Genomic DNA, 27,133 nt, shown 5'->3' on the forward strand with positions numbered 1-27,133 from the left:
CCTCAGGGGTTCATAATAAGCTTCAAAGACTTTGATTTTATTATAGCTAAACTGTAGGTTACTTGTAAAGTATAGTTTAGCAAGTTTGCTGATGACTGGTTGTGACCATCAATGAGTCAATTCTGCCATTTAGGGGTGCTCTAATTTAACATATACTCAGTGCATGAAGAATGTCCTATGTTTAAATTACAAAAACAAAAAAAAACATAATATGATTAGGAAGGCATAAGTCTGAGTTTAAATGTTTACAGGGAGGTAATAGACTGACATTACTAACTAGTCTGAAAACCTTATGAACAAGTATTACTAAAAATTAACCTTATTGCCAAACATAACTCCTTTAGTTAGTAAATGCTGTGATATAATATATTTAATAAATCAATTATTAGTAAATTTTTTGATATGGTAATACAACTGTATAACACAAAGGTAAGACCATATGTACAATGGAGTATTTTTATATACAATTTGAGACAATTAAGAGTACATACAAACACAATAGTAACAGTGGCTAATATGCTCTGTGATATAACACTCATCATCGTCTTTCCCGTTAGGGGTCGCCACAGCGGATCATCTGTTTGCATTTCTTCCTGTCCTCTGCATCTTGCTCTGTCATACCAACCACCTGCATGTCCTCTCTCACCACATCCATAAACCTTATCTTAGGCCTTCCTCTTTTCCTGTTACCTGGTAGCTTCATCCTTAGCATCTTTTTCCAAATATACTCAGCATCCCTCCTCAGCAGATGTCCAAACCAATGTAATCTTGCCTCTCTGGCTTTGTCTCCAAATCTTCCAACCTGGGCTGACCCTCTAATATACTTATTCCTAATCCTGTCCACCCTCGTCACACCCAGTGCAAATCTTAACATCTTTAACTCTGCCACATCCAGCTCTAACTCCTGCCTTTTTGTCAATGCCACTGTCTCCAACCCATATAACATAGCTGGTCTCACTACCCTCTTGTAGACCTTCCCTTTCACTCTTACTGGTACTCGTCTGTCACAAATCACTCCTGGCACTCTTCTCCACCCAGTCCATCCTGCCTGTACTCTCTCCTTCACCTCTCTTCCACACTCATTATTACTCTGAACTATTGATCCCAAGTATTTAAACACATCCACCTTCACCACCTCTACTCCTTGCATCCTCACCATTCCTCTATCCTCCCTCTCATTCGCACACATATATTTTGTCTTAGTCCTGCTGACCTTCATTTCTCTTCTCTTTAGAGCATATCTCCATCTCTCCAGGGTCTCCTCCACCTGTTCCCAACTCTCACTACAGATCACAATGTCATCTGCAAACATCATAGTCCATAGGGACTCCTGTTTGATCTCATCTGTCAACCTGTCCATCACCATTGCAAATAAGAAGGGGCTCAGAGCTGATCCTTGATGTAATCCCACCTCCACCTTAAATGCATCCGTCACTCCCACTGCAGACCTCACCTCTGTGACACTACCATTGTACATATCCTGTACCACTCTTACATACTTCTCTGATACTCTCGACTTCCTCATACAATACCACAACTCCTCTCTAGGCACCCTGTCATATGCTTTCTCTAAGTCTAAAAAAACACAATGCAACTCCTTCTGATCTTCTCTGTACTTTTCCATCAACACTCTCAGAGCAAACATCGCATCTGTAGTGCTCTTTCCCGGCATGAAACCATACTGCTGATCACTAATCATCACATCCCTTCTTAACCTAGCTTCCACTACTCTTTCCCATAACTTCATGCTGTGACTGATCAATTTAATCCCTCTGTAGTTACTACAGCTCTGCACATCACCCTTATTCTTAAAAAATTGGTACGAAAACACTTTTTCTCCATTCCTCAGGCATCCTCTCACTTTCCAAATTTTCATTAAGCAATCTAGTTAAAACCTCCACTGCCATTTCACCTAAACACCTCCATGCTTCTACAGGTATGTCATCTGGACCAACAGCCTTTCCGCTCTTCATCCTCTTCATAGCTATCCTTACTTCCTCCTTGCTAATCCACAGCACTTCATGATTCACTATCCCTACATCATCCAACCTTCTCTCTCTCTCTCTCTCTCATTCTCTTCATTCATCAACCCCTCAAAGTACTCTTTCCATCTGCTCAGCACATTCTCTCCTCTATTTTGAGTATGTTTCCCTCATTATCCTTTATCACCCTTACCTGCTGCATATCTTTACTAGGTCAGTCCCTCTGTCTAGCTAACTGGTACATGTCCTTTTCTCCCTCCTTAGTGTCCAACCTTTCATACAACTCTTCATATGCCATATCCTTAGCCTTCGCCACCTCTCTCTTTGCCATGCACCTCATCTCCTTATACTCCTGTCTACTTTCTTCATCTCTCTGACAATCCCGCTTCTTCTTTGCCAACCTCTTTCTCTCCTGTACTTCCTCATTCCACCACCATGTCTCCTTGTCCTCCTTCCTCTGTCCAGATGTCATACCAAGCACCTTTCTAGCAGTCTCCCTTACTAGCTCTGCTGTAGTTATCCAGCTATTTGGTAATTCTTCACTGCCACCCCAGTGCCTGTCTTAACACTTCCCTGAACTCCACCGCACAATTACCCTTTTTCATTTTCCACCATTTGATCCTTGGTGCTGCCCTTACACTCCTCCTCCTCTTCTTGCTCACCAACTTCATCCTACAAACCACCATCCTATGCTGCCTAACTACACTTTCCCCAGTCACCACTTTACAGTCTCCAATACTAAGAAGGTTTAATTCATATTTAATTCACAGGATGTAGAAGGGTGATCTATGCATGACATATCCTACAGAAAGGCCTCACCGAGACCAATGACTGGTGTTGTAACCATGGCTTAATCTTAATGCCAAAAAATGCGTTGTCATCCCCTTTGTGAAAAACTCAGTTCCCACTAATTACCACATTGATGGGAGTCCACTGAACACTGAAGGCATTATAAGAGATCTGGGAACACAGGTTGACAGAAACCTCTCCTTCAACCACCACATTGCCACTGTGGTCAGAAAGTCCTTCTATGTGGCACATCTCATTACCAAGGGTTTTGCATCCAGGATGAAAGAGGTCATCATCTCTCTCTCTCTCTCTCTCTCTAGTCTTTTCTCATTAGACCAATCATTGTGTATAATGTACCTTACTAGACAAATGCAACAGCTGGAAAGGCCACAGAAGTACCTCATGAAGAGGATCCGAGGCCTTAAATACATACTGTACATGGACAGACTCAAAAAAATCCAGCTATTCTCTGTCTCATATCATCTACTAAGAGACAATCACTGCTTGACTTACAAAGCCATGTCTGACCCAGCTCTGTTAGAAATGCTGTATCTAAAGAAATCCCAATCTCTACGCACCACATGCTCCAGAGACCTCAACCTCATTACCACAATCAACAGAACATGCTGGAGGGACAGGTTCATAACCCAGAGACTGCCCATGCTCTGGAATTGACTTCCCATACATGTCAACCAGAGCACCTCACTGGCCCTCTTCAAGAAAAATCTTGATGAGTGAATGGGAAATAGAAGGTTCACCTCGGGAATCACTCCAGTGGCTCTACTTGATAGAGGCACTGGGAACTAATGTCGAGCGGCACAATACCAGGGCACTTCTATGGGCTAGGCTTGTAAAGGCTCCAGGGCCATTAGCCTAGTACACACCTGTGAACCTATGAACCTATAAAGGCAGAGTAAGAAAGTATTACAAACTTTAAGTTTATATATCAGTCAGGAAGAACTAGAGATGCCAGGTCTTCTTTTGCTGTAGCAGGATAAATTGCAATTGCTATGCAGAATTATATTTTCTCTTTAGATATCTAGTATGTGGAATAATCCATCTTTGATTGGAAGGGGCCCTTCTGCACCCTTATGAGAAAAGTATGCTGATTGGAACCTGTCTGATGAAGGGTGATTGGTCTAGGGCTTAGAGTAAGCAACCTCATTGGTTCCTTTGAGTTTTTTATTTTTTTTAACTTTTTAGATTCTGGTATTTAAGCCCTGCATTTGAGTGAGTTTCTGCTTGTTTGAGCACCACATACTGCCTTGCAATTGGGCGCCATAGCCAGGCAGATAATTTCAACAAGTGCACATCTTTAGTACATCTCAATTTGAGAAGTATTGCTAGTGAGCTGTGACCCATTAAACCACCAACCAAAAAACCCGTCAGAAATACCCATCTACAGAGCACCTCCTAGATCAGTCTGGAAAACACCCCCTTTGTGATAACAGTTCTTCTAAACAAACTAAAACATGAATTAGCATCACCATTAAGTACCCTATTCAATCACAGCCTAACCACAAAGGTGACTTAGCAACAGACCTGGGGAATTATAGACCCATAAGTCTGACCAGCATCATCTGTAAGGCCATGGACCTCATAAATAAAGACATAGGTGACCTCCAAACCCTGGATCCGACCCGATTCAGCTTCATCAAGGGCAGAGCCTGCCTATTAGATTTCTTCAAAAATGTGACCAGAGCCATTGATAAAGGCAAATCTGTGCACAGAGCATAATTTGACTTGGCCAAGGCCTTCAACACTATCCCACACTTAGGCATTTCCGATAAACTTAACAAACTGAATGTAAACTCCTTTGTTATAAGATGGGTTGCCAACTAGCTCAAAAACAGTCACACACTATCAAAGTGGGTGACTCCACATCAACCAGCAGACCTGTCACCAGTGGGGTGCCACAAGGGTCAGTGCTGGGCCCCCTACTGTTTGGTATATACTTCTCAGAAGTTCAGGCCAAAACTAAGGGGCTGTGGCTGACCAAGTTTGTGGATGACTGCAAACTGGGTGCAATTATCAAATCCCCAAATTATATCAGTGTACTTCAGGAGGGTCTTACTCAGACCAACAACTGGTGTCTTAGTCACAGTCTCAAACTAAATGCAAAGAAATGTGTCATTATTCCCTTCAGTAAAAACAGTGTCCCTTCACATTATCAAATTAACAATACCCTTTGTACCTACGAAGTGGTAAGGGATCTGGGATAACAAATAGACTGAGACCTTAACTTTGACCACCATGTGTCTACTGTAGTAAGGAAGGCTTTCTATGTAGCACACGATTAACAAAAGCATCGCCTCTGCAGCAAAGAAGGTTATAACTCCTCCATACACATCAATAATTAGGCCCATAATTGAGTATAAAGCCCCTTTTGGCATGTATAGTACAAAGCACCTGCAGCAACTGGAGAGACCTCAGAGGTTTCTAACAAAGAAGAACAAGGGACTCCAGCACTTGCCTTACTCAGACCAACTAAAATCCCTGTCACTATACTCAGTATCATGTAGACTTTTTAGGGGAGACTTATGCCTGGCTTACAGAGCAATCTCCAACCCAAACCTAATGAATTTCCTGCTCATCCATAAATCAAATGGGACTAGAGCCACCCATTCCAGGGAAATAAATATGGCCTGTGACTTGAATAGGACATGCTGGAGGGACAGATTTGCCTTCCACCAACTGTCGCATCTTTGGAATAGACTACCAATTCATGTGAAGCATAGCACCTGTATGACACTGTTCAAAAGGAACCTGGATGAGTGGATGGGGCACTGTACATTCTTAATGGGGATGGTGCCCACAACCCTCCTGGACATGGGCAGTCATTACTGAATACAATCCTAGATATTGACTAGAGTATCATTAGCATTACACCTGGATGAAATGGCTAGCTTCAAATGACCTCCAGGTCAATAGCCTAGTAACCTCCTATGATCCTATGATAATTACATGGAGACTGAAGACAATCTGTGTCTTCAAATTCATTTAAAGCTTCTCTGTCAGGTGAAGCAATAAAGCCACGGGTAAAATCTTCAATGAACACTAGTTTATTTAGCAGATTCCAACAGTTGCAGAACCACCAGCACTAACACAAAACACATAAATGTCTTAAAGTCTCTGTTTTCATTTGATACACTTCATCAGATGTGGGCCATAGCCAAAACGCCTTTCCTGCTAATAATCTGATAAATGTTCAGATTATTAGCGGGAAAGGCGTTTTGGCTATGGCCCACATCTGATGAAGTGTATCAAATTAAATTTATGTTCAGATTATTAGCGGGAAAGGCATTTTGGCTATGGCACACATCTGATGAAGTGTATCAAATAAAAACGGAGACTTTTAAGACATTTATGTATTTTGTGTTACTGCTGGTGGTTCTGCAACTGTTGGAATCTACTGTAGAAGGAAAAATGCTAGCTGGTAAAATATAGTAACTTCTGCACAGCTCGAACAGAGTATAACACACGTATAGCCAACTCTAGTGTTCCACCCAAATTTCAGGCTAAATCCACTTGTAATGATAAAATGAATCTTTTATTGAAAATAAGGTTTAGCGCTTTCATCTGTTAAAAATCAGACTTCCTCAAAACCAAAATGGAGTACTTCCATTTCACATTTAAATAACCTTTTTGCACCAAAAATTCAAAAGGAAATGGAGCTCTTAAAGAGACATAGTCATAATAACTCCATATATACATACTACTATGCAAAAAACAGCTAAGCATTTCAACAGATCCAGTGTGCTGATATAAAAATAAAATGATAATAGATTTGTATCCAGTTTCTTTGGAAACAATTATCATAAACATAATAAAGTCACTGGACATGTTTCAGGTGGCATGAACAGGACAGTGGGTCAACATAATTATGACTGTCTTGACTTATATTTAAGGGATGAATATGATTTTGGTACTAATGTTGAACATGGTAGTGGTCAAGACGAAGCAAGACAACATGCCCCTTTTAAGGGCTCGATAAGAGACTCAATTTATATGCTTGGAAAGAAATGATTAAATATAAAGAATGTTAAGATAGACAATGCATATTTAGCCAAGTGTATTTCTTTGCAAATAGTACCTAAAGGCCTTAGATTTTTTTAAATGACCTATGGGCCTGGAATACAACATAGGTACTATTAATGTATTTAATAAAATGTTTGATAATTTTGGTGTAGAATATATGAATATGCTTATCAAATTCAACGATGAGAAATTGTCTACCCTGATTCGAGAGGTTGAGAAACTGAACCAAGATATAGTAAATGATATATCGTTTACACAGTGGAAAGATTTATATGATAAACAGTTATACTATGCTGAACAAAAGGCCAAAGGAATATTCAACAGGAAGAACAAGAAAATACAGAGAGACGTAGAGTTATATTACCAAAATGGAGCTTATATATGGCCATAGGATAGAACTTCCATTGACAACACAATATATAATAGAAATAGAGGTAAATATTTCAATAAGGAAACTAATTTTCAGGGGGGCAGATTTTACCCCGCGGCAAAAAATCAAATAAAATAGTTAAAGCAGATAAGTTTCCTAAACAATCTTTAGTATGTGACATATCTTATAGTACGCACACGGTTGAGATTGACAGTCAAGATAGCAAACAGTGTCCAGAACATAATGATAGGAATAAAACCCAAGTGGAAAACATTATTCATACTTACAATGGGTTTAAGGTGTTTAATTATACCAGTATGACCATTACATCAGAATTTTTTACATTATTCAGTAAAGGTATGAAATTTATTCCATCTACGGGTTTCCAACTTGTGGATATTATTAAAGAAGTCAAATTATTTTGTCGAAGACTCAATTTAGCTATGCAGTTTAGAGAACATAACACGCAACAAGGACCGACAGAACATCTTGGACTAAAAAAGAAAAGTACGTATATACCCATATCAAATAATCAAGTGGGTAATTATGAGAAGATGGTGTGTCATGATATTTATAAATTTAAGAAAAATCTTAAGACCAACAGTAGTTATAAGCTAGATATTGAGGACAATTTGAATGAAGTAGAACGACAATGTTTAAATCAATTTATTAACAATAAGGATATTAGATTAATGAAACCCGACAAAGGGGGTCGAATTGTGATATATAATACATTTGATTATGTTAATGAAATGCATAATATTTTGTATTCATCAAATAATTATGAAGTAGTATCGTTAAATGAGATTAATATTGGTTACAAAAGAATTGATCTAACATTAGAAGAATATTTTATTGATCATAGAATTACTAGTGAGATCTACCAATATTTAAAAGTTGAATATCCGACTCTGGCCACTATTATAGGAATTCCCAAAGTACACAAGTGTATTACCCAGCCTCCTTTTAGACCTATAGTTTCTGGTTCAAGATCCAAAACTTATCCTTTAGGAGTGGCCATTGATAGATGGGTAAAACCTATTTATGAAAAAATCACTCACTTAATAAAGGCTTCTTGGACGTTTCTTAGTCAGCTTACATCAGACATATGGAATAAGGATCTCATTTTCATCACCATAGACATAGTGGATCTTTTTTCATGTATCCCTAAGGATATATGTTTAGAGTATTTCAGCAATATCTGAGGAAGTTTTCAAACATGGACTGGGACCGCATATGCCTTATGGTAGATATTATGGGACTAGTTTTGGTCCATAATTATATACATTTTCAAGGTGAATATTTTAGGCAATGCAAAGGTTTGGCTATGGGGGCCTCTTGTGCCCCCGTTTTTGCCAATCTAGTCATGTTGGAATGGGAAACAGAATATGTGTTCAAGAGCCAATTTTATTCCAATATAGCATAGTATACACAATATTTGGATGATTTATTCATCTTATGGAAGGGTTCTAAAGATGAGATTAATTCTTTTATGGAATTTATTAATGACACAACAAATTTTTTAAAGTTCACTCATAATATCAGTGAGAGTGGCATAGCATATTTGGACACATATATCAGCCATTCTGATAAGGGATTTATTTCACAAATCCATAGGAAGGAAACCTTTTCAAATGACTATATTGAATTTAATAGTTATCACCCTCCCCATATATTCAAAAATGTTTATAAAGGACAATGTATTAGGGCAGCTCACATGTCATCTACTAGAGAAATCATGAATAGGGAAGTTGACCGAATAAGTAACATGTTTAGCAATCGAGGATACCCCTCAGCCCTATTATCACAAGTTTCTAACTATGTGAAGAATGAATGGGGTAAAACATTTCCACCCTTATTGGGCAAGTCATTAAATTTTATGATGATTCATAATAGAAAGAAGGGATATGATGATGTAGGTATGTGCTGTAATCGAGTTTGCGTCTTGATGTATACTCCTTACACGAAATATATTAAAGATATTTTAAGACAGCACTGGAATTTAATCTTTGCCATGCACCATTTTGGGCAATTATCTGAGCTTTGTATATAAAACAGCACCCAACATTAAAAAAATATTGGAGAAAGCTTCTAAACAAAAAACTGTACATAATACAAAGCTCTCGATGGGAACTAGAAAATGCGGTACCTGTAAACAATGTTATGCCATAAATGAGGTAGGCAATATTAAGTTAGGAGATATCAACAAGACTAACATCAAATGCAAAGCAGGAAATTGTAGCGCCAAACAAGTCGTATATATTGCTACATGTTATGCCTGCAGCGCATTCTATATAGGCAAAACAGAGAGAGTCCTTAGGAAATGAGTATATGAACATATTTATAAGATAAAGATTAAAGATAATAATAATGCACTTTATAAACACATATCCATATATGGTGAATCACATGGTTTTAAATTTGCCATTATAGATCACGTAGAAGTATTTACTTATGGGGAAATTGGAAAGCACTTTTAGCCATGAAAGAAAGTAAGTGGCAAATTTTTTTTTTTTTTTTTTTTGTAAGTGGCAAATTTTGACAGATGCCATTAGGTCACCTGGCATAAATGAAAATATAAGTATTAAAACATTTTTAATCATGGCATAGATATATCATGGATGTTGCCATTGTATTTTGATTCTTGTTGACTTGTTATAATTTATGAGCACTAGTCATGCAAGTTTTATTATTTCACTATTACATATATTTAGAGTATGTTTTAAGATGAAATTAGTATGTGCAGAGTGTATTTTATTTACCACAATTATTATTTATATTGTCATTTTATTTTTATATCAGCACACTGGATCTGTTGAAATGCTTAGCTGTTTTTAGCATAGTAGTATGTATATATGGAGTTATTATGACTATGTCTCTTTAAGAGCTCCATTTCCTTTTGAATTTTTGGCGCCAAAAAGGTTATTTAAATGTGAACCGGAAGTACTCCATTTTGGTTCTGAGGAAGTCTGATTTTTAACAGATGAAAGCGCTAAACCTTATTTTCAATAAAAGATTAATTTTTATCATTACGAGTGGATTTAGCCTGAAATTTGAGTGGAACACTAGAGTTGGCTATACGTGTGTTATACTCTGTTTGAGCTGTGCAGAAGTTACTATATTTTACCAGCTAGCATTTTTCCTTCTACAGCCGGTTTTTGGAACTGTTGGAATCTGTTAAATAAACGAGTGTTCACTAAAGTTTTTACCCGTGGCTTTATTGCTTCACCTGACAGAGGTGCTAGCATGGATTACTGGTCTTTTTGCTTTGGTACCTGGTTGCTTGCTGTTTTTGGGAATCATTTAAAGCTTTACTGGATGATATAGGGGTCAGAAGTCTAAGGAGGCTGCTTGATGTCAAGTGCCATGAACTACTGTTACATCTGCTAAATGTATCAAATTGTTGCTGCTTAATTATCTTGTGTTAGTTTTTATAACAGTCTGAGGGTTTCTATGCTCAGCAGCAAAGCAGGATGCTTAGTGTTACTTAATATATTATGCAATTTGTAACAGGTTGAAAATACACATAGAGTGTCTGCAAGTTGGTGTAGACTACAGTCCTAACGCCATCGGTTAGAGTATTACCAAGGCAAAATTATATTTAGAATATTTTGTGCATTAAAATGAGGCCAGACTTTATAACTGTACAGCAGTGACTTGGTTTTTGAAATAGAACAATCAATCATCAAAGTGAACACAGATCCAGTTTGAGTCTAACTTGCAACAAGTCTTTAGAATAAGAACTGAATGATATAGGAGTTTTCAAATACTTTAAAAGTCAGTGTGCACACTGGGGAGAACCATGGTATTACAGACACATCACTCTGGGTTGAAATCAAAATTGTTCCTTATGCTGGGGCAGAACCTACTCTATCTATTGATCTGGGCACTGTGCTATGGGCAATCGGTACCAGGGGGAAAATTGCTGGTTGGCTGCTCTTCAAGTCCTCAAAAGCCAATCATACATGAGCTGCTTGGCATGAGGGAACCGCAAGGATGCCATGTCTGAAAAAATGTCCATTTTCTGATGGGTCATTGCTTATCCTGTTTATTTAATTTTGAGGGCAGTATGATGGTGAGCAGAAAAAAATTCTGGTTGGCTAGTCTGTAAACTACTTGGGCAGCTTGAGGTGCCAGGGATCCAGAGGGCCACCATAGCTGAAACCAGCAGTCATTTTCTGGAGGAACCATTGTTCACACTATTTATTTAGTTTTTTTTATGACAGTATGTTGTCCAGAGGTAATATATATATTTATTTTATTTTATTTTATTTAATTTATTTTATTTATATTTGTTGACCGGGAGTGTCCGACTGGATGTAGGTCCTTTTTCAGCGGAGGCCCGTGGAGAAAAGCTCCACAGTTAAAACAAACAGACAGTAGTTACATTGGATTACATAGCGATTAACAATTTACATAGCAATTACTTACAACATATTTACAGATGAAGAACATAGTACATCAGTAGACAACTAGAATCTATCTGTGAAGTACATAACAGACATTAACAAATGTTACAATAAGAAGTTCCTGCTGTATAATAAGTGCTAGGCTTATGAGCCTCTGAAATTGCTATAATCAAGGTAGTTAGTGGAGTGGAAAGAAAGGTAGTGGTTGGATGGGGTGAGTGATATTAGAGTGGGAGTTACAAGGGCATAGCCAGCATGTTTTTAGGTGCGCTTTTAGTAAAGTTTTGAAGTGGGTGCATGAGGGTATGGAGGTAATTGTGGGTGGGAGGGAGTTCCATAATTTGGCTATGGCGCAAGAGAATAGTGCTTCACCAGCAGAGTTATTGGCTTTAGTGAACTGCAAGTGATTTTTGTTGCTGGATCTTAGTGGTCTGGTGGTGCGATAGGGTTGGAGTAGATTCTGGAGGGATGGGACATTTAGTGGATGGTTTACTAGTTTGTGGGCGAGTGAGAGTTGATACCATTGAAGGAGGTGAGGGAGTTCAAGCCAGCCAAGTTCAGCAAGTGAGAGACAGTGTTGACTATGGTAGGATGTCCCTGTGGCAAATTTGGCGATTTTGTTGTAGCAGATCTCTAGCTTGTTTACATCGCATTGCCTTAGGTTGGTATATATTGGAGAGGCATAACATAGGGTGGAGATAAGGTGGGAATTTTCTACTGAAATTGTTGCTGCTTTGGTGAGAAGTTGCTTATTTCTGTATAATGCTCCTAGTTTTTTGTGGACTTTTTTTATGGTCATGGATATGTGAATGTCAAATTTTAGTTTATTGTCTATTTCCACTCCTAGCAATTTGGTGTGTTCAGTTGGGTATATAGTGGTGTTGTTTTTTGCTGTGATGTTAAAGTGAGAGTTGTTTTGAGTATGTTTGGTGGGTTGGAAGATGAGTAGTTTAGTTTTGTTTGGGTTGAGTATTAATTGGGCATCGGATAACCAAGTTTCAACAGAGGAAAAGGCACCCTGTGTGACTTTTTGCAGTTTGGGTAGGGACTGGGCTGAGCAGATGATGGTTGAGTCATCTGCATATTTTATGAGTGTGCCATGTTTGGTGGCAGAGGCTAGATTATTGATGAAAACAGAGAAGAGTAGGGGTCCAAGGATGGATCCTTGGGGAACCCTTATGGAGACAGGTAGTTGGGGAGATATGTCATTCTGCCATACAATGGATTGTTGGTGGTCAGACAGGTAACTCTGAAACCAGTTGGTGACTGATTGTGAGAAGGATAGGTTATTTAGGACAGAGATAAGTTGTTTGTGTGGGACCATGTCAAATGCTTTAGATAGGTCTAGGAAAATAGCAGAGGAGAGATAGCCATTGTTTTTATGTGAAGGATAGTGTTAGTAAAAGTGAGTAAGGCAGTGGTGGTGCTATGGTTTGGTTGGAAACCATGGTTGAGTATTGGAAAGGAGGTTGTTAGTAAGGAGGTAGTCTGAGACCCGAGAGTGTATGCGTCTCTCTAGTATTTTGGAGAGTGGAGAGACAATAGCTATAGGGCAGTAATTGGTTAGTTTTGTGGAGGGTCCGCCTTTGTGGAGGGGAATTATATGTGATACTTTCCACAGTGTAATATAGTAATGGGAAACTGCTGCTTGCTTTTTGTATGAGCCCCAACAACTAATGTACCCACTAGATGCCAAATTGGATGGGACTACAGGATGAAAGATCTGTTTGCCCATAACTGAATCTAATGTTAAAAGAGGGTGTGTGCTACCTTTTCCAGAATTATAGTCACTAATGTTACCTTTATAATGTTTTAAACATTTCCATTTTCTGTATCTAAACTACAATATTGTTGAGCCATTCTTCAAGCATTTCTTACAAGCATTTCCTATTCAACACAGAATGCACAAATGAGACTATCTGACTCACTAGTCAATCAGATGTTTTCTGTAAGATTCACATCCAAATTCCAAGGCAATATTATGCTATATAATGCTTAATATTTTGTGGCCAGCTACATAATCACTTACCTTTATTAGCACTTTTCTTTAATTTTGAGCTAAAATCATCCTTTGTCTTCACTTATTTATCTAAAAAAACATGTATCTACAAGCAGTGTTTATACAGTATTAATAAAAATATATTGCCACTATTGTATTCTAGCTCATAAAGCATCTGTGGATGAAACTATAGCATTCTACATGCAGAGTTGTGAGAAGCACGGGGCTGAACCAATTTCAACATTAGTGCAACAATTACAGGTAAGATGCTTCCTTCAAAGATTAAATAACATTAATACATTTTACATGAAAAGTCTGAAAATTCACTTTTTAACTTAGCTTATAGCCTAGTATGTTAGTCTTCCATTACGACTGTACCAGCTAGTTTGTAGTTAAACTTATGTTGTATTTTGAGTTGTGTTTTTAGCCTGTTTCATCATTTATGTACATATATTTGGTAACTGTTAAGCCGACTAAGTACAGATGTCTCTTTGCAGCAGTGACTTGACAGAACTGTTTGCAGAAATCAGCCACCCCCCCAAAAAAAACAAAACAAATCCAAGACTATAGGATGAAGATCATTAGTAGCTCAGAGCCTTAGCATGCACTAAAATGTTATCTTCAACTTTCAAAAAGTGATTTAAATATTGTAATGGTGCTTCGTGAGCAAGCTTAAACAGTAATTCTTATGTACTTAAACAATGAAAATGATAAAAACAAAATCTTTAGAATTTAATGGCAGTTTTCTTTGCTGTGTTCTGTGACACACTTGATAATTAACTGATTACTATAGATGTAGATAAGCTGAGAAATGTTATAATATAATTTGCACAAAGTTAATCCATTGTAACTACCTGTAACTGCATCCACAGCAAAGTCTGCATAGTCAAACACACTATTAACTGGCTTTATTTATTTGTGTTTGTTTTCTTGCATAGCGTATTGATCTCCATGGACCTTTTTCAGACTCTGCCCGGGAGTAGTGTCTGATCAAGTGACTTGCTCAGAGTCAAACAGTTAGACAATGGAGGCTGACAGAATCAAACTTTGCACCATTGGACCACAGGAAACAGCTTGTTAACAGTTTCTTAATCCTATAAGCCAACTGCCAGACCTCGCCAGGCTTTAAATTGCCCTTGTATATTCTCATTGTCCTCCTGTGGACTTTCACACACCAACGCCATTGATCAGCCAGTAGCAGAAACAGTAAAGATGGTGGCATTTAAAAGGCTCTTCATCCATTTTGCCTGATTCTGAGATAATGAATCCTTGCTATATCATAATTCCCCTTCCCAGTCATGTGTCTTATAATTCTATATGTTTTCATGGTCCCTAATCTGAAATATAGTGATAGAAAATTTCTTGGAGTCCAACTGATGCCCCGCTTTGCTGCTAGTCCTCTGTAATAAGACTGGATGGATAGTTAATGTCCTCGTATTTAGCAGATTACTTTATAAGACTGGATGGATAGTTAATGTCCTCGTATTTAGCAGATTACTTTATAAGACTGGATGGATAGTTAATGTCCTCGTATTTAGCAGATTACTTTATAAGACTGGATGGATAGTTGACGTCCTCGTATTTAGCAGATTACTTTATAAGACTAGATGGATAGTTAACGTCCTTGTATTTAGCAGATTACTTTATAAGACTGGATGGATAGTTAACATCCTCGTATTTAGCAGATTACTTTATAAGACTAGATGGATAGTTAACGTCCTCGTATTTAGCAGATTACTTTATAAGACTGGATGGATATTTAACGTCCTCGTATTTAGCAGATTACTTTATAAGACTGGATGGATAGTTAATGTCTTCGTATTTAGCAGATTACTTTATAAGACTGGATGGATAGTTAATGTCCTCGTATTTAGCAGATTACTTTATAAGACTGGATGGATAGTTAACGTCCTCGTATTTAGCAGATTACTTTATAAGACTGGATGGATAGTTAATGTCCTCGTATTTAGCAGATTACTTTATAAGACTGGATGGATAGTTAACGTCCTCGTATTTAGCAGATTACTTTATAAGACTGGATGGATAGTTAATGTCCTCGTATTTAGCAGATTACTTTATAAGACTGGATGGATAGTTAACATCCTCGTATTTAGCAGATTACTTTATAAGACTGGATGGATAGTCAATGTCCTCGTATTTAGCAGATTACTTTATAAGACTGGATGGATAGTTAATGTCCTCGTATTTAGCAGATTACTTTATAAGACTGGATGGATAGTTAATGTCCTCGTATTTAGCAGATTACTTTATAAGACTGGATGGATAGTTAATGTCCTCGTATTTAGCAGATTACTTTATAAGACTGGATGGATAGTTAATGTCCTCGTATTTAGCAGATTACTTTATAAGACTGGATGGATAGTTAATGTCCTCGTATTTAGCAGATTACTTTATAAGACTGGATGGATAGTTAACGTCCTCGTATTTAGCAGATTACTTTATAAGACTGGATGGATAGTTAACGTCCTCGTATTTAGCAGATTACTGTATAAGACTGGATGGATAGTTAACGTCCTCGTATTTAGCAGATTACTTTATAAGACTGGATGGATAGTTAATGTCCTCGTATTTAGCAGATTACTTTATAAGACTGGATGGATAGTTAATGTCCTCGTATTTAGCAGATTACTTTATAAGACTGGATGGATAGTTAATGTCCTCGTATTTAGCAGATTACTTTATAAGACTGGATGGATAGTTAATGTCCTCGTATTTAGCAGATTACTTTATAAGACTGGATGGATTGTTAATGTCCTCATATTTAGCAGATTACTTTATAAGACTGGATGGATAGTTAATGTCCTCGTATTTAGCAGATTACTTTATAAGACTGGATGGATAGTTAATGTCCTCGTATTTAGCAGATTACTTTATAAGACTGGATGGATAGTTAATGTCCTCGTATTTAGCAGATTACTTTATAAGACTGGATGGATAGTTAATGTCCTCGTATTTAGCAGATTACTTTCCATTCTTTTCTATCACAGCCTCAAAATGATGACTACTAACGCCATGCTCTATCTCTCCCTCCCTCTCTCAGTTCCCATCCAACTACTGAGTTGTCAACTGGAGGGTATGTTTAGTAAGATAAAGATAACAACATGCTCTACCTGTTCTATTCTGTGGATGGAATATGTTAAATGGATAACCATTTGAAATGTCAGGCCATGCTAGACTGAGTCATGAAACATGGAGACTGAATGGCTGAAAAATGGACTTACATATGCCAAGTCTGAGATGGCCATTTCCCAGAATATTCCCTTTTCTCTAATGTATGGTGATCTATGAGTCGGTATATATATTTAAGTCTAGAGGATGTGGAGTAAAAAGAAGACCAATGCTCGAGATTCGCTCTTCTCCTGGGTTTTTATTTTTGTTTCAGTCTGTCAGCACTCAGTGTTGCAGGTACTGACATTTCAATATGAAAGCATTAAATGCAATATTATAACTTTATATACTTGATTGAGAATGAAAAACCTGAAGTTATGATTGAAAAGTGTCCCATGGGATTACTCCTCAAGCCTGATTGGTAAATGAATGGATAAAACAAATAAATACAAATGTAATATGCGTACACAAATGCCTTTTCTACTGCACACTAGAAAATTCCCTGAACTGCTTATCAGAGTGAGGCACAGGATAGTGTGTATTCCATTATGCAATATAAATGACTGTTAAAGAGACTGAGGGAATCGCATTCATTAGGTCACATGTGATCATTCTGGAAACAGAGTGCTATAGCAGGGCCTCGGCAGCTAATCTGTCTAAAGAACAGCATCCCTGTGACAGTAGAGTCACTGTTCCCACGTATTCATCTTATTCCTGTTTCCAGGAAAAGGACCCCTGCTAACATGTGAGCATGATGCTATTATTATTGCTATTATTAAAATGTAAAAGATACATTTTCTAAAGACATGTAGCCTTAATTCTGTACTACTATCATTATATTAATGAAAATTAGGTTCTCTGCATTCACATTTCATTCTCTCAGTCACAACTTGTTTCTATCAAGCCGTAAAACAACAATGCAGTATGTTGTATCCCTCTCTGGCCCACTTTTTTCTTACACTTTTTTTTTTAATCATGCAAATTAATTTACAGTCAGCAGTTGTGCGTTTTGCAATTACTGAAGCATCAAAGTTAATGATAAAAATAATGTAAATTTTTACAGTAATTTCTGGAAATACAACCTGAAACCCTGAAACATTTGGAGAGTAATTTATTTATTGCTAGTTGTGCATAAGCTGATGACAGCTATCTGTGTAAGAATTATTTTTGTCTTATGTCTTTGATTTGTTTCATCAAATGTATTTATGTTGCTTTAATTCTCTGCCGACAACTGCTGTTTACGTGATAATGGCATCTATCAGCACTTCCGCTATTATTTTCCATGCATTTAACCATATGTCTTATTTTGGTGTTATCTGTAGTCATGTTTCATCCCATTGTACGACATTTGTAAATCTGCAAAATGTACACATAAAATAACTAAAACATAGATTTCAGGTGTTGGTACCCATATCAAAACATGTCAGGAAATGGTTTGCTTTCTATCAACAGAATGCAGGTGTTTCTGATGAGAAGTGAGTGGGGTTTCTGTCTACAGGAGCAGAAAAAAGATTGATTGGTCTTTCTCTGTTCCCATCTGATTCTCCCAGCTCAGTTAGTGGCTCGAGGACAGGGACACAAAATTATTATATTCTTCTTACTGTTTCTAAGGTGAAAGATCAAAACTGCTTGCCAGAGGCTTTAGTGGGCAATTCTTTTTCAGTCTCTCTCCAAAGGCAGATAACCTTATCATACAGTATCCCAGTGGTAGGGCACCGTAATGATTCACGTTACACATTTATTTTGAGGGGGAGGCCTCTTTCCTGAGGTAGTTTACGTTCTGTTGCACAAAGAAAAATAACAGCAATTTCTCATCATGTACAGAAGTTTGTTTGTGATTCTCTTTTCTGCTTTTTTGTCGATGCCTTAACATCTACATGACAAAGGCTTCTTCTTAAGCTAGGCTTGTACTCAGCCTTGCCTTATTCCACCTTTCCTTGGGGCTCATCTGTTTTCACAACTGGCTGTATGCATGTGAGATGTGGTACTTTTTGGAAAATGTCTGTGAAATGGAATGGATAGTTCCCTGGTTAAAAGTGTATGTGGCTCATAGGAGTGGTGGTGGGTAATGTTGTTCCTCTGGGGCATTTCTTCTTGTTTGTGCCATAAGAAAGCTACATGCTGGAATGCCAAGATCTGCATTTGTAACATATTTACCATTTTATGCTACAGTAGCCATTCTCATAGCTCTTTGCTGCATTCTGTTCTCTGGTCATGTGGAAAGTAATATCGCACACAGGATCTGGTGTTACTTTTTTGTTGTAACAGTTAATGTAAATAAATTATTAAATGAAAACCGTGTCCTGCTAGCCTGTGTTTCTTAGCTGTGCAGATTGTACAAAGACAATGTGCTAGTTTTCACAACTGATATTTGGGCAGTGCACCAATTATAGTTCTTGGCTGAAGTTTAAAAGTTTGCACACTAACAATGTGTAACTCAAATGAAGATCACAGAATAAGGCAGAGTAACTCACAGCTCAGTTGTTTGTAAGTAAGTTGTACATTTATGATGATAGGAATTATATGCTCATGTTATCATCTGCTGTCTCAGTGATTCCTGAAACTGAGCTATCAGGAATACAGTGACGTATCTGATGTGTTAAATCTATGGGTTAGATGTTATTTTTATTTTTTTTTATTTATTTATTTTTTTACTTTAGCATCTGATGAAGGAGAATTAGTTGTGCAAAGTCATGCACAAGTGTGCGCACCCCGTCCCAACACACACACACACACACACACACACACACACACACACACACACACACGCGCACACACACTACTGCAAATTTCAGTTGTTGTTGTTTGTCTTTTGTCTTTTCCCGATAAGGGGTCGCCACAGTGGAACTCCAGTCCACTAATGATTGGCAGTAGATTTTTACGAAATGCCGAGGTGCCAGCTCGATGCCCAACCTTCAATGAAGGCACGCCCATTTACGCACGCATGTCTTTCAAATGCTACCCAACCGTGGGGAGGACATGCAGACTACACACAGAAGGCACTCCCAAGCTAAGCCGAGAATCGAACGGGAGAACCTCTTGCTGTGAGGTAACAATGCTACTGCCGTACCACCGTGCATAGTACTGCAAATTTCAGTATGCCATCTAAAGGTCCATTTTTAGTAAATGAATAGGTGTTCTAAGTCATTCTCCACAGTGTATCTGTGACTGGTCTCATTTCTTGCAAACAATTTTGGGTTATAGCAGGCATGAAGCTAGAGGCTATTATATAAAAGTCGTTTTTTTTTAATGTTTATTCCCAGTGCTGGCATTAAACTACCACAATATTATCATCAATTTGCTGTGGAAGCTTCAGCATTTGAAATAAGTTTATAGTATTTGGTTTAAAAATGAAAAAATCCAAATCTGCTTTTCTGCTTTTCATTGACTTATAATGATATGGATGAGACAAATATTATTGTTCGAGTATAATGTATAATGACATTATTTCTTTTATGTATAAATATTGAGTTATGAAAGCATGAGGTTATGCATTCTCAGTTGTTTTTAAATATTTTTATGGTGTGATTAATCAACTGAGGTTTTTATGCACATTCTTATATGCCATATATGTATGAAATTAAAGATAGAGTTTGCCTGGATAAGAAACATTGATGAGATAAGACATACAAAGGACAATAATATATATTTTTAAAAGCAGATAAGGACTCTCTGTCCCATTTCAACAGCTACCATATTTCCAAAGTTAAAACAGGAAATTAATGTTATAAATGCAGGCTTTTAGATAACTATATGCACTTAAATTTAAATGTATGCTGTAAACAATACAGCTCCAATGAAGTTCTTTTAATAAAACTATCATTACCAGCTAAATGTATTTCTGTTTTTTTACTGTCTAATGCACAGGTGTGCTACCCTGCAATGTTGGAACACCACTCTTCTGCATCTCTTACAATCTGGTTCACAAAAATAACATTTTTTTTTTGCTAGAAGGGCAAGAAAAGGTAGCAGTTGTATGGACAAACTGTAGTTCATCAGCATGTAAAGTACTTTAGCAATGGACATGTCCAGTGAAGGTAATTGATGCAAGTCATAGCTTCATAGGCTTGTAGTTAATTACTAGATTAATGACTCCCGGGGGCATTTGTAAGCTTAGCCTTGCTTCCCAAATGTATCTGGCAGTTTAATACCTTAGGGTTGTTTTATGGGGTATATGTAGACTTGGACATGGATGGTCAAGCATTTACAGGCTGCCTGTATCTATTACAGATGTAGGTGCCAAAGTAGGGGTAAATTTCCAATTCCCCATCCACTGTTCCAAATTATGCCTGAATTGGGTTAGGGAAGAGCCTTGCTTGACATGGATGGGAAGCCTCTTCCATAGAAAGGTAGTCTCTGAGACACATACCTGTCCCTTCAGCATGTCCTATTTATGCTGTAGGCGAGGTTTCTGTCCCTATATTGGGTAATTCTGATGCTATGTGTTTTGTGGATACACAACATGCCTATCAGATAGGACACCAAGCAAATGGGTTCATAGTTTCATAGGTGGTTACTGAACTATTGAACCGAAGGTCTTTATAAGCCTAGCTGTATGCACCCAATATAATACTAGAGAAACCTAATATAAAGGATCTTGGCAGAACTTGAGATCTTAGTTAGTAATGACTGCCCATATCTAGAAGGGTCATAGGTGAAATTCCTGGCAGGAATTTATAGTTTCCCATTCAGTCATCCATGCTACACTTAAACAGGATTATAGGAGGGTCTCTGTTTAATGTGAATTGGTAATCTATTCCAGTGGAGTGGCAATCTTTGACAGACATATCTTTTTCTCCAGCAGGTCCTCTTTATGTCACAGGCCAGGTTAAGGTTCCTGGAGCAGGTGACCCTTATCCCATTTTACTTGGGGATTTGCTGCATTTCCATTAGGTTTGGGTTGCTCTGTAGGCCAAGCACATCTCCTGTAAGTAGTCTGTATGCTACTGAGTACAGTGACAGTGACTTCAGTCTGTCAGTGTGTGACATGTGATGGTGACCCAGAATTTTCTTGGTTAGAAATCTCTGAGGTCTCTCAAGTTGCTGCAGGTGCTTGGTAAGGTACATACCAAAAGGAGCATTGTACTCAATTATTGGCCTTATGAGGGTCAAGCACAGGGGAGTTATGACCTCTTTCACTCTTGAGGCAATGCCTTTGCTAATGAGGTGTGTGACATAAAATGCTTTCCTTGCCACAATAGACACATGGTGGTCAAAGTTTAGGCTACAGTCAATTTGTGTTCCCAAGTCTGTCACGGAGTTGTTACTTAGGGTATTATTATTTATATGATAGTCTGCAGGGATATCATTTTTACTGAAGGGGGTGATAATGTATTTTTTGGCATTGAGTTTGAGTCCATAGCTTTGGCACCAGTCATTGGTTTGTGTAAGTCATTTAGGGATTCAGTGATGGCACCTAATTTGCAGTTGTCAGCAAACTTAGTCAGCCACAGCTCCACTGTTTTGGCCTGAACTTCTGAGAAGTATATTCCAAACAATAGAGGTCCCAGCACTGACCTCTGTGGAACCCCACTGGTGACAGGTCTGCTGGTTGAGGTAAAGTCCCCAACTTTGACAGAGCATGATCTGTTGGTGAGCCAGTTAGCAACTCTCCTGATGACATAAGGGTTGATATTCAACTGAGAGTATTTATCAATGATCCCCAAATGTAGGATTGTGTTGAAGGCCTTGGCTAAGACAAGGTAGGCTGTATGCACAGATATGCTTTCGTCTATGGCTCTGGTGACATTCTTGAAGAGGTCCACCAGGTTTAATAGGCATAACTTACCTCTGACAAAACCAAACTGTGTTGAATCAAAGGTTTGGAGATCACCTATATCCTTATTTATAAGGTCTATGATGATCCGTTCCATGGCCTTACAGATAAGGCTGGTTAAGCTTATGAGTTTGTAGTTCCCTGGGTCTGTTGCTGTACCTGCTTTATGAATGGGGATGATGGTTGCTGTTTTCTATTCAGCAGGGATAAAACCAGTACTCAGGCTGTGGTTGAAGAGAGTACCTAATGGAGTTGGTAACTCATGTTTTAGACCATATAAAACGCAACCTGGGATACCATCCAATCCCACAGAGGCTGAGATTGTGGTCTTGGAGAGACGATTAATGACTTGCTCTTTGGAGATACAAAGTGAGTGAAATGTAGAGAGAATGTGTTGTGTAATGTGTGGAGGGGACGGGGGGGGGGGCATTTTTGCCAAACCTGTCAGCTAATAGGTTAGCTATTTTCACAGGATCAGTGCGTGTGATGTCATCCACAGCTAGTTCAGCACACATCTGGGTCCTACCTTTTAGATTACAGATACAGCTGAAGAATGCCTTATGGTTATCCTTAGTTATGGTTGCTGATTTTTTTTCAGTTGCCCTTAAAGGATTTTACAAATTGTCTTGTTTGTTTCTTCAAGCAGAGGACGGTGTTCTTCCAGTGCTGAGACCTCTCGTTTTTATTCTTAGACAGCAACGTCTTCCTCTTGTTGTATAACTTATTAATGCTAGATGTCCACCAGGGAGGTTTGTTTTTTTCTTGAGGATCTTGTTTCGATCCTATAAGGTAGAGCTGTGTCAATACATTTGTATAAGTGATTGTACAGGGCATTTCTGTATACCTTAGTATAGTTGTCAATGCCACCTGTGGGAACAGGAACTTTGAGATTATTTATGCCATTCCTTAGGAGACTATATTTAGCTTTGGTGAAATTTTTTTGCCTGGTTTCACCTAAGAGGGGTTCAGGTGTTATAGCTACTTCAAGTGTGACTGATTTGTGATCAGATTTAACCAGTGAGGGTCCTATACTTGTGGTGGTGCAATGGTCACCCATTTTGGTGAGGACCAGGTCGATAATATTTGAGCCCCTTGTGGGGTTGCATATTATTTGTTCCAGGGCATTAGTGTTAACAAAGTCCAAGAACATTTGTGCGAGCATGCTGGTACTCATATAAATTTCCCAGTCAATGGAGGGATAGCTAAAATCGCTCATGACTAGAGTGCTTTGTTGTAATTTGATTGAGTCAAGTAGGTCTAAATAAGCAGTGTGGGTATCATGGTTCATTGAAGGGGGCCTATAGCTAACAATGACCTGAAGGGAGGCCTTACCCACAGTTAGCTGAACTTGGAGTAACTCCATGGAGTTTTCCTGTCTAACCAGTGTAGGGATGTATTTATCTTTAATGAAGATAGATGCTCCTCCTCCTTTGGTTTTCACATGTTCATTTTGTGGTCTGAAAGTGTGGAAGCCATTGCAGGCTTGCAAGGCTGGGGTACTCTCTGTGGCCCTGAAACAAGTTTCTGTGACTGCACAGATGCCAACATCCTCCAAGGAGAAGAGTGTTTCCATAGAGTGCAGTTTCTGATTTACACTCCTAGCATTTAACAGCATAACCTTTAATTTATTTGTGAGTGATATTTTCACATCAGAAATTTTGTTCATGAGACCTTGCCTAAAAAAAGGCACTATGGGGGTGGCAAGTGACTTAGCCAGTAACCAAAAGCCTGGAGGTGTCAGGTGAAGACCATCTCTGGCAAAGCAATGTGGTCTGTCAACCATGTCATCCCAGGTTGACAGGAACTGGATCCCCTTAAAATGACAACAGAAACTAAGCCACTTGTTGAAGTCAATCAGTTTTTGTTTATATTGTGGTATCATCCTAGGTGAAGGTAGAATACTGCTCAAGGGTAGGGGCATACCTGCCTGGGACACATATTCAGAGAGCTCAGTCATGTCTCTATTCATATAGTCCAGTGAGATACATCTCAAGTCATTTACACCAACATGAACTATGACAGAGTCATAACAGTACTTGTTGTTGAGAGACTTGAGTGCATGTGTGATCTGATGGATCCTGGTACCCAATAGACAGCTGACCGTAACCTTTTCCTTGTTCAGCCTGGTGAGTGTGACATCTGTGTGTCTCACAATGGAGTCACCTATGACTAAAACATTTGGTTAGATGTGCTTTGCCTTAGGGGTTTATTTGGTGAGGCACTGGTCCATGTGTTTTCATGTGTATTGTAGGTGGTGTATTAGGTGTAGCATGTTTGTGTTTGGAAGGTTTCTAGTGTTTAGGTAGGTTATCTGGTGAGTACCTCTGTGAATAATGGTTTATGTGTTGAGTGCATGGCTTGCATAGGAGGTATATTATGTGAGCTGACAACCTGTTCAGTGTTACTGTTCTGTGTGTGATAGAGCAAGGATTCCAGATTCGTAGTGTAGATGCATCTCTCACAAATTGTACTTGAGTGATTTACGAGTACAACGTTGTCAGTGTACATGAGGCAGTTGCTACACTGCCTCAGGATACCCATGTCAATCAGGCTGGTAGCAGAAATGGAAGGAAACTGACCATCCAAAATGCTAGATTAAATCATGTGGAGGGATGTGATATAACTGTGTTCTCTACGTGGGGTCTATACTAACAGGGTGTTATATAAAGGGTCTATGCTAGCAGGGGTTCTCTAAATGGTATGAGACTATTTGTAGATTTCATGGTTTTGGGACTGCTTAAGAGGCAAAAGTGCAGCTGAGGTGCTCTCTAAGCAGCTAAGCACAATTTAAGGATTTCTTAGCTGGATCATGAGCAGCTATTATTGGAAAATTTATCTACTGAAGTTTTTGTGTCTATAACCACCGATGTTTACCCCTACCCTGCTGTAGTGTACGATGGTGCATGGTGGTAAACTATGTGCAAACAGATGAATACAGCAGAGCAGTGCCTGGTCGCCTAACTCTGTGGAGCTGTGTTTAAATAAATGCAAACGTGCACAAATGCTGGGCTTATGTAGCAACAGTGAGCATACTGAATTAAACAATTTAACCAATAACAAAGCTCAAAACTGAGCCTTGTGCGAGCAACCTTCAATCACATGAGTCCTAACTGCACTTTTCTGCCACAAGGGTGCAGGAGGGCCCTCTCCAACAAAAGATTGCCTAGTTTAGTGCTCAATTTAACAAACAGAACCAGATTCAGCAGGTCTCAATCTAGGTTATGCTACAGCAGACAAACAGTGCAACAGATTAGCAAGAACAGTTTAAAAAATCAGCAATGTAACAGAAATACAGCATAAAAAGTGCAACATATAGTATAAAATTGTACTTATGGTTAGCAGAATGCAACAGATTCCTTGGATTTCATAGATCAAAACAGCAGAGCAGTGACTGATTGCCTAACTCTGTGGAGCTTTGTTAAAACAGTGAGCGTACTGAATTAAACAATTTAACCAATAATAAAGCTCAAAACTGAGCCCTGCTAGCAATCTTCAATCAGATCTGTCCTAACTGCACTCTCCTGCCACAAGTGGCAGGGGGGCCCTCTGCAACAAAATATAGCCAGGTTTAGTGCTCAGTTTAAGAAACAGAACCAGATTTAGCAGGGCTAGGACAGCACTTTGAGGCAGTCTATATAGACATGTTGTTTATGGCATGTATTCATTTTGAGAGGAAAATATAGACATTCCAGTTGCTGCATATGCTTGGTCAAGTACATTCCAAAGGCTAAGGGTTGTACTATGTGACTGATAGGACGAGAGACATGTACAATGGAATAATAACATCCTTGGACCTAGATATATGTCAGAGCTTCAGTTCCATGCTGCTTTCAGGGACACATATTACTCAGAAAACCTTACAAGGCATAAGTTAACTGTCATTCCCATCTATAACTCTGTAAAGATTTTAATAAAAATAAATTCACAGAAGGAATAGGTTTGGCAAAACATGATGCATTATGAAACTATTACTTTACATTACATATAACACAGAATGTTTCAATATTATTAAGCATTCTTCTAATATGTTGCTTGTCAGCTTGATGTTAAAAATCATTTATTCTTAAAAGTCAAAAATATTAAATAATTGAAAAATGAAAAAAACACTAAAATGAATGACTTTTGTGATCTACACAGCATTGCTGGAAGTAATTTGTTTTGAGGTACAAAATAATAATACAAAATAAATGTTTCAGACTAAGGTATTACAAAGTTTGTTATGATCAGCAAGCAGTGAGAGGGGAGGGAATGGTGTCTGACAATCGCATGTGCACTAACAATCCTGTTTACTGGAGGGTCATTAAGGCCCAGTCAATGGCTGAAGTCTAGTCCTGTGGGCATTGCCTCACAGTACACCTGACCTTGGCTAGCATTCATTTCTAGGGAGTATATCCACAGTTTTAACAGTCAGTACCAGAAAAGCTGACTTATAATGTTGACAAGGGAACTGATACATAATTCAGGATGGCTACACTTCATGCCAGAGGTTAGATCTTGGTTGAACGTCCATTACATATTGAATATGTGTTTGCCTGTCCCTTCTGACACAGCTGTATTTTCATTTTGTTTGTAAAAAAACTACGTAGTATTATATCTGCCCAAGACAATATGGCTGCTCCCATGACTCCTCAAGTCTTAATC

The 27,133-nt window shown here is 38.3% G+C and overlaps 1 protein-coding gene across 1 annotated transcript in view; it reads left to right on the plus strand.

The window, feature by feature from the left end:
• Positions 1–27,133, plus strand: part of LOC122804663 (protein phosphatase 1 regulatory subunit 37-like) — a 1,708,176-nt gene that overhangs the window by 61,019 nt on the left and 1,620,024 nt on the right. Inside the window, exon 2 of the mRNA XM_044074645.1 lies at positions 13,751–13,848. Coding sequence (XP_043930580.1) covers positions 13,751–13,848 — 98 coding nt within the window. The remainder of the gene's footprint in view (positions 1–13,750; positions 13,849–27,133) is intronic.

This window comes from Protopterus annectens, chromosome 6.part0, assembly GCF_019279795.1.
Source record: "Protopterus annectens isolate FY-2018-M chromosome 6.part0, PAN1.0, whole genome shotgun sequence".
Taxonomy (NCBI): domain Eukaryota; kingdom Metazoa; phylum Chordata; order Ceratodontiformes; family Protopteridae; genus Protopterus; species Protopterus annectens.